This window comes from Apiospora hydei (assembly GCF_038363865.1).
Source record: "Apiospora hydei strain CBS 114990 chromosome Unknown utg000004l_segment0_segment0, whole genome shotgun sequence".
Taxonomy (NCBI): domain Eukaryota; kingdom Fungi; phylum Ascomycota; class Sordariomycetes; order Amphisphaeriales; family Apiosporaceae; genus Apiospora; species Apiospora hydei.
In genome coordinates, this window is record NW_027117363.1 from 142,166 (window position 1) to 157,708 (window position 15,543).

The following is a 15,543-nucleotide window of genomic DNA, read 5'->3' on the forward strand; positions in this document are numbered from 1 at the left end:
CGATGTCGAGGCTGAAGCCCAGGGCGAATTCATCTAATACATGCCTAAGTAGTTTGAAAAGTGAGGTGCATATGCTTGCTCTTTCTCACCATTGGGCAATATGTCTACCCCCGACGCGCCACCACTGCCCGACTGGTATCTTCAGCAGGACAAGGGACCGAGTATCTTGGCCGCCATCATCACGGTCACGGTGATCGGGACCATCTTCACCGTGGCCAGGCTCTATGTACGACAGTTTATTCGCGGCAAGTTGAGGATCGACGACTACCTCATCCTCGTTTCAATGGTAGGAAAAGCCATCTGCTTAGTCTATCGCCTACCAACCCACCGATCACCCCCACAGCTAACGCAAGCCCATCTCTGAAGCTATGTGGATACGTCTCCGTCGCCTTCGGCGTTCTCGCCGTCAAATCCGGCAACGGCAAGCACTTCGTCCTCCTCGACACGGCGCAGAAAGAAGGCGTCATCTTCTGGACCATGGTCGGCTTCGTCCCCGGCATTTTTCGTTTGCCCTGCCCAAGCTCGCCGTCGTCTTTTTACTTTGCCACCTTCTAAGCCCCAGCCGGCGGCATCGTATACTCCTATGGATGATGACGGGCCTGTGCGTCACGGCGCTGACCGTCGCCATCTTTACGCTGTTTTTCCAGTGCTCGCCGCCCTCGTCGCAGTGGGATCTATCGATAACGGAGAAGAAATGCATCAGTAAATGGATTCATATTCAATACTCCATTGCTGTCGGTGGTAAGCGTCACCCCTCACGCCCGCTACGGACTTGCCGAAATGCGAATAAATGCTGACCGTGGATCATCGCCAGCTTACTCTGCATTTGTTGATTTATATTTGGCCCTCTACCCGACTATTGTTCTTTTCAAGCTGCAGATGTCCAGTACGTCACACTCCACTCCTTTTTACGAGAAATCACTTGACGATACTTGCAGTATAAGCCGTAACTAACACAATGAGAACAGCGAAAAGAAGATCGGTCTAAGTGTGGCTCTGGGAATTGGTTCTATGTAAATGATCTTGTCGCGAATGATCATAAGGAGCATGTGCTAACCTGAGAATAGTGCTTCCATCATCGCCATCTACAAGTGTACCGGATCTCGACGTTTACCAGCCCAGACTTTTCATGTACGTCCAAACTCCTACGGATCAGCATACCACAAAATACTCAACTAATGCAATAAACAGATGACTGCCCAGACCTAATAGTCTGGACCGTGTAAGTAATCCCTCCTTCCTTGATGGAAAGTCGTGCATTACGATAAACATCCCCATACTGACAGCCCACCTTGCAACCAGTGTCGAAGGCAACTCCCTAATCACAGCCACCTGCATTCCCATCCTCAAGCCCCTAGGCGACAAGCTCCTAGGCAGCCGCGCCTTCTCCAGCAACGACTCGAAGCGACGAAGGTATCACGATCATCCCGACGATAACAAAGATCCCATCCAAACCATCGGGTCCGGCGACGTGGAGATGTCGAGCCAGTCGCGCCCGGCGCGGCGCCACCGCAACAAGAAAGGGGGATTCAGGACCCCGACGCCGATCTTCTGGTGACGACCTGCCAGGACCGCGCCGAGACGGAAAGCCAGGAGGAAATCTTGTCGTGCGACCAGAAAGGCTTGCAGGACGGTGACAGGAACGGTGGAAGCGACGCGAGGGGTAGACATCAACAATACGCCTCGGATGACAACACCCGCGCCTCGCAGTTGCCAACGGATGGTATCTCGAAAACCACGGTTGTTGCGGTCACATACGGCCAAGGTCAGCCTGGTGATGCTTGGGGCAAGGAAAAGAGGATGGGCGGCCCCTGGCCAGCATCGAGGTACGAATCTTGAGGAAATAGGGGCGGGCCTGCGATGCCTCTTCTTTTCTGCATATGCTTATTTCTCAATCTCTCTCACTGTTATTGGACGGGCGTGGAGGTTAATGAACCGTCTGTGCCGTGAACTACAGCCACCTAGCTGCGTAACAATATCGTAGGAACAGGAGTCTACATGTGATTTATCGTACATGCATTGCATTGTTTAATCGCCCCTTCAGGAGCGCGATCACCTCGCCACACTGCGGATCGATTGCAGTGGATTCCCGATATCTTATGTTAATACTACATACACCGCAATATGATTATGCCATGCTACTGAAGGGGATGCGGCGGTGATTGGCAAAGTGGCCATTTTCGCGATTTTGGGTAATGGGGGTAAGGGGGGTTCTGATTAATACATCCGGCCCCGGTAGAAAACCCAAGTGCGGTTGAACTGTCGGTTCCAAGGACAACACCAGCGACGCGGACGACTCCGCCCCGCCCAGCAAGAAGCGCGAGTTGATGGCTTAGGTAACTGGTATTTTTTGAAAGAGACGTGAAATCTAAAGATGTAGCTCGGAATGGTTTCTCGCAAAATCATGTCAATCAGGTCCTATTAATACCTTTACCAGGGTTAACACCATCGCTACCAACGAGCCCAACGCCTTCAGCCAGTCCATGTATGCACCAATCCTCTGTCGCTTGCACGCTGGCTCTTGCTTCTAAAGGGGACGATGGTGGTTGTCATTTCAGGGCCTGGAATGCCAGTGGCTGGCGGGGCAGCATGACCCCAGGCGCCAAAGAACCCCGCTACAGGGCACTGCGGGCACTTACCTGGGCAGCTGTTGGGGCTGCTTGCCTGCTAAAACGCTTGGTGGGGGTTGGGGCATTACTGCCTGTATTCCTCTCTGAGGCCGACTCTCACACTTCGATCTGTTAACACGCCTTTGACGACCATCACGATGGCTGATCATGCTCCTAGATGCCATATTGCCCTTCCAAGACAGACGCAAATCCCCCGTATCCGCTCTGGCCAGAAAACAAGAGTTGTAGCATCTTGCCCACCTGCCCATCCCACGATGACCTCGAACCAAGGCTGCCTGAGTGTGCAACTACATATTCGAATCGTGACATAGTATTCTAGCCAATATAGGTGGACTAAATTGCGCTCCCCTCCCTCTCAGCCAGCTTGCTTCCCTCATTGAGTACTGAGGCCTCGTTTTCTAGCACCAACTACAATCACCGACGACAATTGATTGCTTGAAGCTCGTCATACCAATATCGGTATCCCAGCGCCTCTTCCGACTCCACGTATGGGCGTTCATACGACTCGTCGAAAACATCCCTCTCAATTCCGAATCCCCAGGCGATTCTCGTGCCCTGGCTAAACGCCTCCGGGCAAGGGTTCTCGCCGCCCCGGTAGAGGAAGTCGTCCGCGCTGGCCCAGCGGGCTCGCCCGTCCATCTCGTGGTCCGCGGGCTCGCCGATGGTCAGCTTAACATTGCGCCACGGCAGCTCGTCGCGGATCCGCTCCAGCAATTGACCCATTGTCTCCAGTCTCGTTTCGGCAATGCTGGTGTTGGGGTCTATTTCGTTGGTACTATTGACGTTGTTGTTGTTGTCGCTATCATGGATGCCGTCCGCAGAGGGGTTCGGATAGAGAAGCTCAATTATATGCCCGAAGAATCCATTTCTCAAGGAAGAACTGGTGACGGGGTTATTATGATTGGTGTTGGTGGTATTGTGAGTGACTGCAGGGCGTTCCTTGAAGAACCAGAGAAAGCTCAGTTCCACCATCTCGAGCACCTCAAGCGGTAGATCGGCCAGGATCTGCAGAAGCTCTTCCTCGCGGACATAGAATCCAGAAAGGCTAAAGTGTCGCACGCAAGACAGGCTAGGGGGCGTGAATATGGTTCTCAAGGGAACAGGAGACTCGTCTCCGTCGCAAACCAAGCCGCCGGCCACGTCGGTGCGGATACTGAGGGACTGTAGCTTCGCAGCCGAGAGCGCACGCGCGAGATGGCCCCGGGTGAATGCTTCCCACCCGTAGCCCTCCTGCCCGCCGACCATCAGGTCGAGGTGGAGGTGCTGAAATGAAGGGCGAGTGACGATGGTGGTGAAATCGGCCAGGGCGCGGCAGGGCTCCTCGAAGACCCGGACGTTCAGCCCGGTCGCGACCCCGAAGGCGTCTACGCGCAGCTCGGCCAACTCGACGTCGGGATAGCGGGCAACTATGGACATCACGGCGCGGAACCCGGGCCAATCGTCGCCGTCATCTTCCCACTCCTCGGCCCGGGGAACGCCGTCTTCCTCTTCCCCATACACCGGCCAGCCGCGCGGGATCAAGTAGTTGAAGCCCGGCGGGAAGGCGCGGATCATGGGCGTCTCGAAGAGCGGATGAAAGAGGCGGCCGTGCGCGGCCGGCGTGACGGTGATGGTGCGCGCGTTGGGGAACCGGCGCCGCCGCCAGGCGTCCTCGAGGGTGCGCACGTGCGTCCCCGAGCGCAGGACTTCGCGCTGCTGCGCAAGCAGCTCCTGGTAGTAGACCCAGCACTCGGAGATGCACAGCATCGGGCGCGTCGTCCAGTCCGCCATTTCGCGGCGGCACAGGTCGGCGGAGATGGTGGTTTCCAGGCTTTGCTTGCACGCGCGCCCGAACCAGCGGGGGAAGCCCTCGCCGCCGTCGTCGTCGTTCCCGCGGCGGCGACCTGTGGCGTCGTCGACCTCGCCATAGTAGAAGCCGTCGTCCGAGGTGCCCAGCCAGCTGTCCCAGTCCCGGGTCGCGTCTTCCACGAGGAGCGCGTCATCCCAGACGATCTCGACCACCTGGTGGCGGAAGACGTCGTCGGCCGCGATCGCGTTGAAGACGGACACGTTGCGCGGGTTCGCGGACAGGAAGACGCGGTCGAGGCGCAGGGGCGCTGCGGCCTTGAGGCGGGTGCAGGATAGACGCAGGGTTTTGAGGTCGCGGTTGGGGAGGTGGCGGGTGATGGCGATCAGGATCTCGGTGGGGCAGTTCAGCAGGTGGCTGCTTGGTGGGGGTGGGGGAGCGGTCGACGACATGTTGGATCGCGAGTTATATATGGTACATTAAATCAATCGTGCGAAATGAATTGGATCCGTTCATTGGACTGACGTTAGGTTTTTAAAAAACAAATCGACAGATATATTTGATGCACTTACGGCTAAACATTGCCAATCACGTAGGTGTGGTTTTTATGGCGCAGGACTTTAGGCTACAACTCCCTAGACACCCACCAGGCGGCATAGGTGAGTATAACTCGAGTTCTGGCGTTATGGCCGAAGCCTCCGTTATTTGATATTTGAAGTGTTCAATGTGATGTTGAACTCGGCATCATAGTCGGCCGAAAAGAAGAGTCAATTGGCCTCCCGAGTCCTTACAATTCCTCGCCCCTGTCCGATGTCCCCTGACCATATGGAGCCAATAGTTACGGATAGAAAAATAGAAAAAAGCAGGCGAAGTAAGCAAACCAACTGCGCAGATCCTCATTATTAATCAAGCCACACTTGTCTCGTCACACATCAGTTTGCCGTACCAATCAAGCACGGCTGATTGATGAAGATAACGCAAGTGAAGCTACCCCTCTCTGCTAAAAGCAATCGCAGAGCCTTCCTGAATGCCGAGAGCTTCGTCCCCTCCTCTCTAAGAAACACATTCTCAGCGTCATTCACTATCAACTGGGGTGTACAGTATCATGCAACATGGATCCATTTTCTGCCATTGGGTCGGTAGGCAATATCGTCCAATATGTCGGTTTCGCCGTCAAGGTCCTCAATAGTGCCAAAGGCATGTACACATCCACGTCGGCGGCAGGCAACAGTTATGCAGAGCTGGAAAGCCTAGCAGAGAGCATGGAAACAATATCGCTTCGACTCCAACCTTCCAGTACCCCGTCCAACATGTCCAAGAACGAAAAGGCTCTTCTCGACGTCTGTAATGAATGCGAAGGAATGTCAGCAGACCTTTTAGCGCTGCTTAACGACGTCAAATCAAGAACCCTGAACTCCCGTCGCAGCAACATTGCAGCTACACTCCGTAGTCTCAGGCCAAAGAACAAGAAAAGATGGAAGAGCTGGAGAAAAATCTCAGAAAGTATCAGGAGATATTAACACTTCAGCTTCAGATAATGGCAAAGTACATTGTGCCTCAATCACGACTTGTATGACCTTGGTACTAATTGCAACAAGTGACATGCTGGGTCAGAGACTCGACGATATCGCCAGAACTGGGGACATCGGTGAATTGGAGATGCAATCTCTATCAAGGAACACGGATTTCCTCCGTTCTGGGATCGCTGCTAGCTCACTCGAGCCGATCGCGATGAAACAGGTTCGGGTGCTGCTGGCTCAATCGGACGATGCGATTGAGAAGGCTGGGCAGGTTCTCATACTCAAGCACCTGGAAGACAAAAGTATGAGTCTCAGGTTTTCCGACATACCCCCCAGCTCACGCAAACACGCTTTCCTGGATATTCGAGTCGCCGTCACATGATACCTGGGATCCAGACAGCGGGCACCTCGATAGTGGTACACTCGATGCAATGACCAAGGCCCGGTCTGATTATATCTCGTGGTCGAGAAAGAATCCTTTTAATCTCGATGGGGCTATTTTTCACATCTCCGGGAAGCCGGGGGCCGGCAAATCTACTCTTGTGAAATACTTGAGCACACACCCAGCCACACTGGATGGTCTAAGAGAGTGGGCTGCGGGAAAATGCCTTGTCGTTTGTCAATATTTCGCTTGGCAGCCTGGAGTTGGGATCCAGAATACGATCGGAGGCCTGGTGAAGACATTGCTGTATCACATCCTTCAACAGGCCCCCGAGTTGTGCAAAGTCGCTTTTGAACACCAGTGGCAAAGCATCAAGGCGCATTACATGGTCGACGACAGTCATGAAGAGATCAGAGAGGGGCTTAACGTTGTCCTTGGGAGCCAGGAGACGTCTGACATTCGGAAACTCTGTTTCTTCATCGACGGTTTGGACGAGCTCCGGGAAGCCCCAGAAGACGTGGTCCAGTTCATCAACGACCTGGGTGTGCCTAATGTGAAACTTTGTGTTTCCAGTCGAGAATGGCCAGAATTTCAGAAAAACTTCAAGCCTTGTCACAAGCTCACGCTGCAAGAAATTAATTGCCGAGATATCGCATTTCGCATAAAGGACGGTTTGGAGACCGTTCAGGATCTGAAAACCCGACAAGACAAAGAGAAAGTTCTTGGCTCATGTTACGAACTGGCCCATAAATCAGAGGGCGTGTTTCTTTGGGCCACGCTGGCTTTAGGCACAGTGCAAGAGTCACTTACGTCTGCTCTGTCGGCTGTGGACATCGCCAAGAAGATAGCGTCTTTGCCGGTCGAGGTTGAAGACTTATTCCAATACATCTTCACCTCCATGCAATGCCTACTGGATGAGTCCGAGCGACACAGAGCCATGGTGACATTGCAGCTCGTCCTCGAGCACCAACGTCGACTTCGCACCCATTACAAGGCCTTGCTGTTAATGCGGTGCTCGTTTCTCGACGAATACGACGAGGACCATCATTTCGTGCAAAAGGGCAGCACCGGTCCACAACCGAGGAAGAAAGCAACTGCAGATTAAGAAGGGCTCGGAAGCAGATCTTGAGTCGTTGTTTTGGGCTTGTTGAAGTCAATGACGAGGACGAACTTCGATTCGTACATCGAGATGTTTTCGGATTCCTGGTCCATGATCGCACCTCCGAAGGTATTGATGCCCTTGCTATGGGCTTTGACATGCTCGAGTTCATGAGTCAGAGCTTTCTTGCCACTCTCAAGTTTACCACTCCCGATCCAGACTATTTCGAAGCTCCTCTCCGCACGGGTGACAAACACCATCATGGCGTTCACACTGTGTCACTCTATTTGTTGGACCCCCCTATGGGCAACCTTGGTTCGCACAATCTGTCTACCAGTGGGACCAGAAGCAGCCTTGCCCTTTCGAAATTTCAGCACGAGCTGCTTGACGTTCTTGACCAGTCTTCGATATCCTGCTCTGGTAAAAGCAGGATCACCAAGACCTTTATCCCACATGTCGTCGAGATCAGCACGGCACGAGCCCATTCCGGCTACCATGTGACTCATGGAGTGCCTGAAGGTACAACCGATAATTATTCTAGAGCCTGCACCGTTGCTGATGCTGTTTTACTGGCTGTGTGTTCCGGCATTAATTCCGATCTAGTACAACAAGCTCTGGCTTTGTCGCGACAAGAATGCCAAAGTAGCAGGTCCTCTGAAACGAGCCTGCCTAGAGTCGGGCTGGAGTTACAGTTATGGCATGCCCTTGCTGGTTTACGGGAAGATTCTCCTGAGCAATCGACTTTCAATACGCTCGATCGGATATTCAGGGAGTGGTGCCAAGATACAAGAGACACGTCCCCTAACGGAATGTGGGAAACCCTTTCTTCCCCCGAGCTATGGCGGAGGCTTGTGTGGTCCGGCTTTTGGGGTGCCCGAGATGGTGATCACGATCATTACACTGCACCCCTTGAGCCACTCATCCGCATTTTTCTGCTTTACGGTGCCAGCCCGGATATCTCGTTTCAGATCACTCGCCACTTGGAGAACAAGTGCTGCTATTGGAAGATTGATAGCTTGGAACCTCCCGCGAACCATGTGATCCTACGGCGAGGCCTTTTGCCTGCCAGATTAGAGTCGCATCTTATCGTGCAGGATAGCCACACCAAGAATGTGTTTTCGTTGCATGAACTAGTAGACCTTTGGTTCCCGCAACCGCGGGCAGAGGTGCTCCAGTACCTCATGTGGCATTCCCTCGAAGAGGGAGGCCATTGGGTTTGGATGATGTCCTTCGTATGAAAGCTAACAGCGATCTGGATGTCGATGTGCGGACGGGCATAACACATGAGACAGTATATGAAGAGAATTGGGTCCCAGAGTGGAAGCGTTTGGACTTGGAAGATACGGACTGGAAAGAGTGGATTCAATAGGCTCCAAGTGGTCACTTCCTCAACGGCAACCCGTAGTTACACACAGGCAAGCAGGTGGACATTCACGAGGAGCGGAGGACAGATTGTCTTTCGATGCCCCATACTATCTTTAATTTGGGTGGTTTCGATTCTGGTGCTCATTTTCCTGGGAACGACTTCGACAAAACATTACCCAGGTAACGGCATCTTCTCGTTTTCGGGCCACTATTTGCCTCGTGCTCCCAGTAAGAACTACCCGCCGGCTCATCAATACATCTCGCCCGGCATGAGAGACATGAGCATGAATACGGCCACGAACTTCAGAAAGCGGGAAAGCAAGTCGATCAGCATCACTATTCAGATCTTACAAATGGCGTTCTTCAGATTGCCCCGTGGGGTGAGGAATCCATAAAGTCTGTGGCTGATTGCGATGAAGGGATGAAGAATTTGGTGTCTTGGACTCTAGCTAACGATACGGCAAAACAGTTGCAACGTGACAAGGGGCTGTCCCTTTTAGGTGATAAACTTAAACTTAACAGGAATTAATCTTTCGGGCATCGCGTTGTTTTGAGATGGCGTGAACTCAATTGTCGCTCGGACTGGCCCGCAGAGCCTCAAAAAGGGGCCAATCGGAGTTGAAATTGCTCGTTTACATGCGGGCGTCTCTCAACTGCACCCTTGCGCGCCTACAAACGAATGCCGAATACAGCAGAAACTTTGGCCAGGGATGCGCAGTGACGGTAGATGCTCGTCCAGCGGCAGAAACTTAGCATCGCAATCACCCCATCATTGTATGCAGCTCCCTGAATTGCCTTATTCGACAAACCTTGATGATACCAACACCTGACGTCCCGTCAGGGCTTTGCCGCAATAGGCGACATTAACAAAGTTTGAAGAACGGGTGTCGGTGAAACGTTTGGAAACTTTTGGGTATGCTATATAGATAGGGCCCGGTTGCACTTGCTATCATCGCTTTCCCCAGATCGTTCCTTGTTCACTGCTGTTTCTAAACAAAGTTTCCTAACACTGTCGCTGTCTGACCAAGCAACCCGACTCGAGTCCAACGACCACACCGGTCTCAGATCTTAAGACATTTCGAGGGGCAGATCTTGAGAAAAAGGAGGTCAGGTCAGACACGCGCTCCGTCAATCGCAGCATCTTGGACAAGTCAAAAACACACAATAACGACAACTACAGCAATGGGCCGCCACTCCAGTCGCCACTCCAGTCGCCACAGCTGCAGCCATTCGAGCAGTAGCAGCAGCAGCAGCTCCTCGTCGAGCCGCAGCTCCTCCCACCGCGGCAGCCAAAAGTGCGACACCGTCGTCTCCGCCCCGGCCCCCGCCCCCGAGCCGGCCCCAGCCCCTGAGCCCGAGCCCGAGCCCGAGCCTGCCCCTGAGCCCCCTGTCGCGACCGGTGCGACGACGAGCTCGTGCGCCGCTTCAACCGCCAGTCCCGCTACTCGGGCTACCCGACCCGCTACATCGTCAACGACGGCAGCCTCGTCGTCAGCGAGAGCCTGCTGCGCGACAGCAACACGCTCATCCTGAACCGGACCGGCTCATCCATGCGCGTCCGGCCCGACGGCTGCTGCTGCGACGGGACCTCTTCGTGCCGCTGCGGCTGTCGCGGCCGCCGGTGCTGCCGAGGCAGGGGCGGTGGCAAGTACAGCTGCTGCTACTGCAGCACCACGACGACGATATCGACGACGACACGGATTACAGAGTACTGCCGCAGCTGCGTGTGCCGCCCCGCGTGTTATGGGGGGCTACTGCCGGGAGTGTAGAGATTGTATACGTCCTATCGCCGACTGTGACAGGCGATTGCTGGATGGGCCGTGTCCCCCGAGGCTGCTGGAATACCGTTAGTGTCCTAGCTTCCTCGGATGAGTTCGTGGAATAGTATACTGATCATACTTTGTGTGGAGGTGTTCTGGCGTTTGAATAATAGGGTGGTGGCTCTTTTCGAACGCGGTTCCTGTCAGTTTACTACATCAAAGATTATATCGAAAAGTTGTCTTCGCCCAGTCCTTTGGCTTTGAACTTCAGAAATACTACGGCTGTCGTGGGAGTCAAGGAAGACGACAACAGGCCACCCGACGGTATAGGCCGGCGTATGACTTGAAACGGGATTAGAAAGGGGATACTATATCCTTTCTCGACTACGATTCAAGGTGAGAGCGTCGCGAAAGGATATAGTATCCCCTTTCTAATTCGGTATCGCGCGGCCATGCCATGCCCTCTGTCAGTGCCACTCACATGTGTATATAAGACTGTGTTCCTGCGAAGTCCCCTCCATGTATTCTTGACTTCTCTCCTTTCTTTCTCAAACAACCACTCGTACGATCGACTCCGCTTCACTTACAGCTATGGAGGCTTCTCTTCCACCTATCTTAACCCTACCCATGCTTCTACACGTAGCGACCCATCACTACTCGGGACTTTCATCAAAGCACCACGCCTTCTAGAGTCTCGTCTGCGATGACGGGGGGTTGTCCAGTCTATGCCGCCCGAGCTCGGCGTTATATGGAAATGCCAGCGTGTCAGCCTAGCCTCGGCACTTGGCAGGGCAAGTATGTATGGATGTGCTGCAAGCCCAGGGATCGGAGCGAAAGCGAGGAATGTTACTGGTTCCGCATTGCTACATCGTTTCTACAGGCGAACCAACACACTGATTGCACCAGATTCCTCCGAACAGCTGGCAACCCCCTGTTGTCGCGCACCCAAGCCAATCATCGGTTCTCTTCGTTCCGCCCTTTGGCTGCCGAGGCTCCGGCCCTCATTTACCCCGGATTACCCGTACCATGCCCGGCCGTTACCTGTGTTGGGGGTTGCCTGGCCATGGCGCGAACTCGGAAGCTCGGCTCAGGCCCTCACAGATGATCGTCGTGTCACGCCCAGCCGGCGGATCAGGAGAACGTACGATGTTTGCGGCGCGGACTACCCACGTCACTACCTCGTACAGTCGGTATCCATATCCAGCACGCCTAGTGTGACGTCACCCCCTTTCGCTACTGACTTCCGTGCTGACCATTTCTTCGCTTGAGCGCCTCCCCAACCTCAATCGCCCCAAGCGAGATTTTCTCCTTCTGTCTTGCTCCAGGCCAACAAAGCAAGCACACAGTCGTATATCGATCCCCTCGACAAAATTGGCCCTTCTCTTGGACACCTTCATTGCGCACACACTCCATCTGACTCGAAACATTCCACACTGAGGAGCTCACAGCTGCAAAGATGAAGATTACAAATCTCCTTTTCCAGTGGCTGATGGCTCTTGGCATGCAGACCGTCCTTGCCGACACCTCGGCGGCGACGTGGGGGGACGGTGGAGGGGCAGTTGGACCGGGCGGAGTCAACTTCACCGAGTTCGGCCGCCTCCTGGACGAGCAGCCCAACGCCACGGGCATCTATCCTCTCTCGGGCCCCGATCTCACCGGCGCTGTAGGGTCCCAGGAGATCGCCGACGGATGGTCCCCGGAGCTCGTCGACGGCTGGTCCTGGCAGATCCACGTCAAGGCCGACATCCCCGTCAACAACAGCGAGGCGGAGGCGCAGGGCAAGTACTTCACCGGCACGCAGGTCGCCCTCCACACGCCCCCGTTCAAGGAGAACGTGACCGACGGCTGGGAGGTCTGCGTCATGACTTGGGAGACCAACCGCGACTACTCGGACGGGCTGCGCGAGGACGACGGGACCTGCTCGTCCGTCCTCAGCGAGGACTGCCGCAAGGCCATTACTGATTCCGTTTCGGAGGCCTGGAAAAACTCCAGCAGGTGGTACAAAAGGTGCACATGCCCTAGCCTCGACGAGCTGGATGGCTGTGGCGACCCCCGGCGGCATTCCAGGCGGGCTGCACAGCCAACTGTAAGTAACCCCGCGCGCCCGTGGGCCCCGTGCCCGCGACTGGGCAGCAGCAGCAGCAAATGTCTAACGAACGAACAATAGTCTACAACGCGACCCGAATCAACGAGGGCGCCCGCCTGGCGGCAGAAGTGGCCGACCACAACCCCCGGCACCAATTCGTGGACGGACGCGCCATCATGACGAACCTGGGCGGCCTCCCCTCCGCCGAGCGGGGCAACCTGACGGCCTACAACGAGACGGGCAGCCTGGCGTGGCCGGCGGTCGTGGTCTGGGGTCGCAACACGACCTCGGATCCCATCGTGTCCCCGTTGACGTGCATCCGGGCCAGCAACGCGACGACCGGCAGCCAAGTTCCCGGGCCGGTCAAGGAGAGCCGGGCTGCATGGCGCGGCCCTCTTGATTCGCCACTCCTGGCCCCGCTTGTCCTCCTCGCAGGTGTCGGCGTGACCCTTCTCTGATTGCCAGTCACGTCGACATTAAGACTTTGCCAAGATGCCAAACCACCGTGTTCTTCTACGCTGGCGGTCAAACTAGTTACGCCGCCGGGCTAGATTCTTTTATACTATGTCCTGCATTAGACTTCTATATATTCTTGATAACCGAGCCTCGGCCCTTGCCTCCCTCGATTCGTACACTCCCCATCGTCGGGACTGTAGTAGAAATCCGTGCCCATATGTCCGTATTCTCTCCATGATGAGCACAGCTCGATCCTCCTTAGGAGCATCGTTTCTGGCCCAATCGGCACTCCTGGCAGAGGCTCTTACTTTGGCCCATGATTGTAGACACCATGTTCTGGTTTGCGGCCAAAGCGCATACATCGTCCCGCAAAGACCCCTGCGAAATGTCGCAAAAGCACTTGTCGCGTCTCTGCTTGTCCAAAGCTCGGTAGTTGCAAGATTCCACCTTGCGGTGGAGAACCGAGACGAGGGCCCTGCAGGCGTCGGTGTCTTGGGCGGGGAAGACGGACTGCACGAGGTCGGACGTGGTTTTCACAATTTCGAGAACGGCTTCCGCCGCTTCTTCCCAACAAAGTCAGCCGCCGCAAAATGGATACACACCGTTCACGGGACCGTGGGGTCTCGGCTTACCAACTGCTTTTTCGCCGCCGGTAAGCGGCCTCGCGGGAGCAGGCTTGCGGCCTCCCCACTGACTGGTTGCGCATCGGGACGTCCTGTTTGTGGGGGAATTACTGCGGGCAGGGCGAGCCCGAGCAGGAGGGATGCCGTTGCCAGATGGAGCCTCATGATGGGATACAACGGCGCTCGTTGTCGGATTATGAGGCGATGCTACGCGTAAAGCGGGAAAGTAATTACAGTTTGGGTCGAATACCAAAGCCGCCTTTTTGTAGACGAAAGGGATTCTGACGAGGCGTGAAGCAGGCGGCCGAATGTCGTAAGCTCGGCGGTAGGCGCATGCCTACCAGAGGTAGCAGGAAAGGGGACAAGGCTGTGCCCAGGCTGCGAGCATCGTATATGGCTAAGCATTCGGGTCACCTTCCCGAGCTAACATAACCTTCGAGAAAAAGAAACGGGTGTGGTTGACTACTGCTGCACTTAGGGGGGCTGTGGCGGCGGCGGAGTGTATGTAAGCTTACGTCAATGCAACTTGTGTTGTACAGAAAGTATTTTCCCCAAGCCTTGCTGTATGTATGGTTAAAAATACCCCTTGGGAATGGCTTGGCGCGGATCTGTCTGAGTACATAATTTGCATCCACGTGATGATGAAAGTTTTACCGTCCTTGGGTCCATGTTGACATCCTGGTCGACGACGCCGGCGTCAACATCAACCACGGTCCGCTGATTGCGGACCAGGACCCCTGACCTCTGGTGGCGCAACTTCGAGATCAACGTCAAGAGCCAGTTCCCAATGGCCCGGCAGTTCATCAACCAGGTCCCGGTCGGGGCCGGCGCCACCATTGTCAACATGACCACGGCCGAGGCATGGTCTGTAATCCCGGAAGGCAGCGGCTACTCCCACTCCAGAGCTGGTCGGCGGGTTCGTGGCTTGCTTGTCGCATCCCCACGCCCACTTCCTGACGGGAGGTTTGTGTCGGCTCAATGGGATGTTGATGAACTGTGTGGTCGCAGGGATGAGATCACCAATACGTGGAGGAAGCTGCAGTTGGATATGTCTGGGCAATTTGGCATGAAACAATTCTCCAAGTCATGACTGGTTTATTATAATAGTTTTCCCAAAGTTGTGCAAGATTTGGGATTTTTATTTATAATAGATATTAAACCTCTTGCTTTGTCCGGGGTTTTCTTACTTTCGTTTCATATCATGATCCAACTAACGATACCCAAAGTAAATAAACATTGAGTTTGATATAGGGGAAATGGATAATCTGGAGATATTCAGATTGACGACAGATTCAAGAATCGGGGGCGGTCGGCTGGGTAAGTAGGTAGTCAGTCTGCAAGAACCTCCTATTTCGGAAACGAGCGGCTCGCTGTCCGCTCATACTTTGCATTATGCCCGGGAAGCCAACCCAAATTCGGTCTTCGATATATGCAGCTTACAAATTGAACAAATTCTTTTTGGCAGGAGTCGCTCACAGTCATGCAATTTTGGCATGCTTATGCAACTGGCTGACCAGACTAGATCTCGGCACGCTAATGCACATGGCTGACCACCCCTGCTGGATAGAATTCAGGGGCCAAAGTCGCGTAGATTTCCATCGTCTACCTGAGAAACGCCCATTCGATTTGACGAGACAGCCGCCTTCTGGTAGTAGATAGTGTCCATTGATCAGAGTCCGTATCGTGTCAGCCAAGCGCATCTCTGTTGTTGGCTTGCATACTTGCATACCGTAATCCTGTCGTCATTGCCCAATCAGACCCAACGTGCAACGCTTGCGTGTCCGCTGATTCATCTCGACACTATATGCCCAGTGTTTTATTATAAATCAAGGTAAT

The 15,543-nt window shown here is 54.4% G+C and overlaps 6 protein-coding genes across 6 annotated transcripts; 5 read left to right on the forward strand and 1 right to left on the reverse strand.

Annotated features, from left to right (window-relative positions):
- Positions 1–100: 100 nt before the first annotated feature.
- Positions 101–2,531, forward strand: PG997_002529 (uncharacterized protein; the record flags this gene model as incomplete). Its single annotated transcript, XM_066806844.1, has 9 exons — positions 101–286; positions 367–480; positions 557–702; positions 969–1,013; positions 1,068–1,131; positions 1,213–1,222; positions 1,287–1,471; positions 1,534–1,826; positions 2,438–2,531. 9 exons carry the CDS (start codon positions 101–103, stop codon positions 2,529–2,531), a joined length of 1,137 nt encoding a protein of 378 aa, XP_066670462.1.
- Positions 2,532–3,044: 513 nt separating this feature from the next.
- On the reverse strand, positions 3,045–4,868 carry PG997_002530 (uncharacterized protein; the record flags this gene model as incomplete). Its single annotated transcript, XM_066806845.1, has 1 exon — positions 3,045–4,868. The coding sequence occupies one exon, from the start codon at positions 4,866–4,868 to the stop codon at positions 3,045–3,047; it is 1,824 nt and encodes a 607-aa protein (XP_066670463.1).
- A 660-nt stretch (positions 4,869–5,528) lies between these two features.
- On the forward strand, positions 5,529–8,655 carry PG997_002531 (uncharacterized protein; the record flags this gene model as incomplete). Its single annotated transcript, XM_066806846.1, has 5 exons — positions 5,529–5,756; positions 5,867–5,961; positions 6,015–6,238; positions 6,333–7,320; positions 7,419–8,655. The coding sequence occupies 5 exons, from the start codon at positions 5,529–5,531 to the stop codon at positions 8,653–8,655; spliced, it is 2,772 nt and encodes a 923-aa protein (XP_066670464.1).
- Positions 8,656–9,964: 1,309 nt separating this feature from the next.
- Positions 9,965–10,667, forward strand: PG997_002532 (uncharacterized protein; the record flags this gene model as incomplete). The annotated part of the gene is made up of 2 exons (XM_066806847.1): positions 9,965–10,181; positions 10,282–10,667. 2 exons carry the CDS (start codon positions 9,965–9,967, stop codon positions 10,665–10,667), a joined length of 603 nt encoding a protein of 200 aa, XP_066670465.1.
- Positions 10,668–11,998: 1,331 nt separating this feature from the next.
- Positions 11,999–13,086, forward strand: PG997_002533 (uncharacterized protein; the record flags this gene model as incomplete). Its single annotated transcript, XM_066806848.1, has 2 exons — positions 11,999–12,632; positions 12,710–13,086. 2 exons carry the CDS (start codon positions 11,999–12,001, stop codon positions 13,084–13,086), a joined length of 1,011 nt encoding a protein of 336 aa, XP_066670466.1.
- A 1,408-nt stretch (positions 13,087–14,494) lies between these two features.
- On the forward strand, positions 14,495–14,797 carry PG997_002534 (uncharacterized protein; the record flags this gene model as incomplete). Its single annotated transcript, XM_066806849.1, has 1 exon — positions 14,495–14,797. The coding sequence occupies one exon, from the start codon at positions 14,495–14,497 to the stop codon at positions 14,795–14,797; it is 303 nt and encodes a 100-aa protein (XP_066670467.1).
- Positions 14,798–15,543: the final 746 nt, after the last annotated feature.